The sequence below is a fragment of the Priapulus caudatus genome, unplaced genomic scaffold, assembly GCF_000485595.1.
Source record: "Priapulus caudatus unplaced genomic scaffold, Priapulus_caudatus-5.0.1 Scaffold2114, whole genome shotgun sequence".
In the NCBI taxonomy this organism is placed as follows: Eukaryota; Metazoa; Priapulida; class Priapulimorpha; order Priapulimorphida; family Priapulidae; genus Priapulus; species Priapulus caudatus.
Genome location: NW_014579175.1, coordinates 16,926 through 19,578, shown reverse-complemented (window position 1 = coordinate 19,578; position 2,653 = coordinate 16,926). Strand labels below are relative to the sequence as shown.

The window sequence follows — 2,653 nt, the reverse complement described above, 5'->3', positions numbered from 1 at the left end:
ACTCATAAATTAGAAACCATTAATTCATCATCTGTTTATTTGTAAACATAATATTATTGTTTTATTTTTATGCTATGAAATAGAACTGTCAGGATTCCTGATTAAATATCAACTATAATTTATTACCCCGTATTATTATTTTATTTTAGGTATAAGTCAGAGACAATTTAGATTCTTCAACTCAAAACTTTATATACTGACACATTTTTACTAACTTATTTTGCTGTTGTTATTTGTTCTTTCAGGAGAGTGCTGCTGCGGTTGAGCACATCCTGAGTGAGTTTAAGGGACCCGCAGGACTGGACATCGACGGCATCGCTCTTTTCAAATCCATTGAAGCAGTAGATGCTCACTGGGCGACTGCTAGCAAGCATCTAAGTTGCATGCAGGTGTGCCAATACTTTTTTTGGACTTATATTAACAAATGAAAGGTTCTCGTGCTATTATTTTATTCTGTTATACAATATTTAAATCACTCTATACCTTTAAAGTAGAATTTTAAATAATTAACTAATTACAGATGCACTAAAATTTCCATATTCTTTTTCTGTGACAAGCATCGAGCACAAAAGGAAGACCACTAAATATTATTAACTGCATTGTAAAAGACACGTACTCAGCAAAAGTAATACAAAACTTTATGATGGAACGGTAATGCTAGCCAAACATTGTCATTGTGTTTTTTTGAATGTATTTTACTTGTAGTTGTAACATTATTTCTTTTCGTTGCCTGTTTTTCCCTCAGGATCCGCCCAACATCCCCCTTTATGTGGCTATGAAGCCAGTTACTCTGAATGGCGTCCGGCTGACAAAGTTCCGGTGTCGCAGAGGCAGCAACGTGCTGGAGGGTCTCCACTCTCACCTGCTCCATGCCGTCCTATCACATCGTTGCGCCATCATCTCCTTTCAGGTGCATATTACATCCTAATAAACATCCTAATAAACTTACCAACATCCAAAGAGTAGATAAATTAATCTCAACTCAGTATCAATAATTTCAAGCTGATTGTCAAAGCTAATCCTACATTTTCTTTAACTCTATCACACAAACCTTTGACAATTGTGTTTTTATAATACTTTATTTACTGTGTATAGCAATAAATTTACTCTATAAGTAACATTCTAAGTGCTTTACACTTGAATAGACTACCTACATTTCGAACAATATTTGTTCCTTTTACATTATTATTTTCTTTTGTTTATTTTGCAGGTTTACCTCCTTTCCTTCGCTGTCCAGTGGAACAGCAGGATGGAGAAACTGAAAGTGGTCAAAAAGAAGGGCAAAACGACAACTACCACCGACCCGTGACAAATCCAGCGCATGAACCATCACGCTGAGATCCTTTTCGGCAAGGACCACCTCTATGAACCGAACTTTGTTGCCCCCATGCAGCCACCTGCCGAAGCTGAAGAGGAGGAGCTACTTGGCGTAGAGTACGCTTACTCGCAATCATCTAAGTCGGCCTTTTCATCAAAGGAGTACTACATAGATAAAGGTGAGAAATACTTTCACAGGTCGTGTATGTGTAGAAATAATCAAAACATCCAAAACTGGAGTTAGTTATACACTACATCCTCATTGCTCCATGTCTAAAAGATTATTTACTCTTTACTTCTTCTTTCTTGTATCTGTTTTTCCTACAGCTGAAGAGGAGGACTGAAATGAAGCAGAGGTAGATTCATACTTTAATTGTAATGTTTTACCATACTTAATTGTTTTTTTCTTTCTTTGATCTGTTTTTCCTATAGCTAAAGAGGAGCATGCGGCTGAAGAGGATGATAACGATGGCAACAATGATGAGGAGGACGAAGGGATTGAAGATGCTGCAACCGATGATGCGGATGATTCTACCGTCTCTAGCTCCATGGATGCGTGTTGACAAAAGAGGAACAAGTACAAGAAGAGATGAGCCCTGTCATGCAGGACGTGTTAATGAGGAGCCGGCACTTGCACTTGCCTGGTTTCCAGCACGTTGAAGCCCTCGCTTTGCTGCTGGTAAAGCTGACTGAAGGGGAGCAGCATCTCATCCCATCAGGGCTCAGAGAGCAAATATCACAGGCTGCAGGTGAGCTGGCAGAGCACGACAGATCTGCTCGAAACTTTGTCAAAAAGTATGAAAGTAAGTGGGGATACACTTTATTTGGATGCCGCCTCGACCCAAAATCTCCACAGGCCAGTGCAGCCCAAAAGACTAAATTTTGGTGGATGAAGTTTGCACAGGCTGCCCCAATCACTGAGGAGTCGAGGCTTTTGTACCTGGTCATCCAGGTACTTAAGAATCAGCCTACTGTTTCTTCCCGGTCTCCTACAAAGACTGCTACCAACATCAGGACAAGGTACAAGAGGATCTGTGATAGGCTTTATGACGACCCAGTCCTCTCCACCACACTCAATCTCCCCCTTCCAAACATCAATTCCAAATCCATCACAAATTTCATCGGCAAACAAGAGAAGCGCTCCAATTTACTCGCAACTACTCAGCCCAAAGTTCTCCCACATCGAAAAGTCCTTTCTGTTGATACCATCCCAGATCCTGTCGAGCTCCCTGATATGTTGCCAAAGCCAGATTACAAGCAGGTAAAGTACAGCATTGTGCCTCGTGAGTCTGGCAAGCGTCGAGGTGAGAAGAGGCGTTCCCAGCTTGATGAACCG

At 40.7% G+C, this 2,653-nt stretch overlaps 1 protein-coding gene across 1 annotated transcript; it reads left to right on the top strand.

The window, feature by feature from the left end:
- Positions 1-1,317: 1,317 nt before the first annotated feature.
- LOC106818245 lies at positions 1,318-1,880 on the top strand. The gene is made up of 2 exons (XM_014822967.1): positions 1,318-1,496; positions 1,750-1,880. The coding sequence occupies exons 1-2, from the start codon at positions 1,322-1,324 to the stop codon at positions 1,878-1,880; spliced, it is 306 nt and encodes a 101-aa protein (XP_014678453.1). The 5' UTR covers positions 1,318-1,321.
- Positions 1,881-2,653: the final 773 nt, after the last annotated feature.

Coding starts and splice junctions, on each gene's coding strand:
- LOC106818245 (XM_014822967.1), top strand. CDS start 1,322: ATGAACCATCACGCTGAGATCCTTTTCGGCAAGGACCACCTCTATGAA. Junction 1,497..1,749: donor GGAGTACTACATAGATAAAG/GTGAGAAATACT, acceptor TTTTTCCTATAG/CTAAAGAGGAGCATGCGGCT.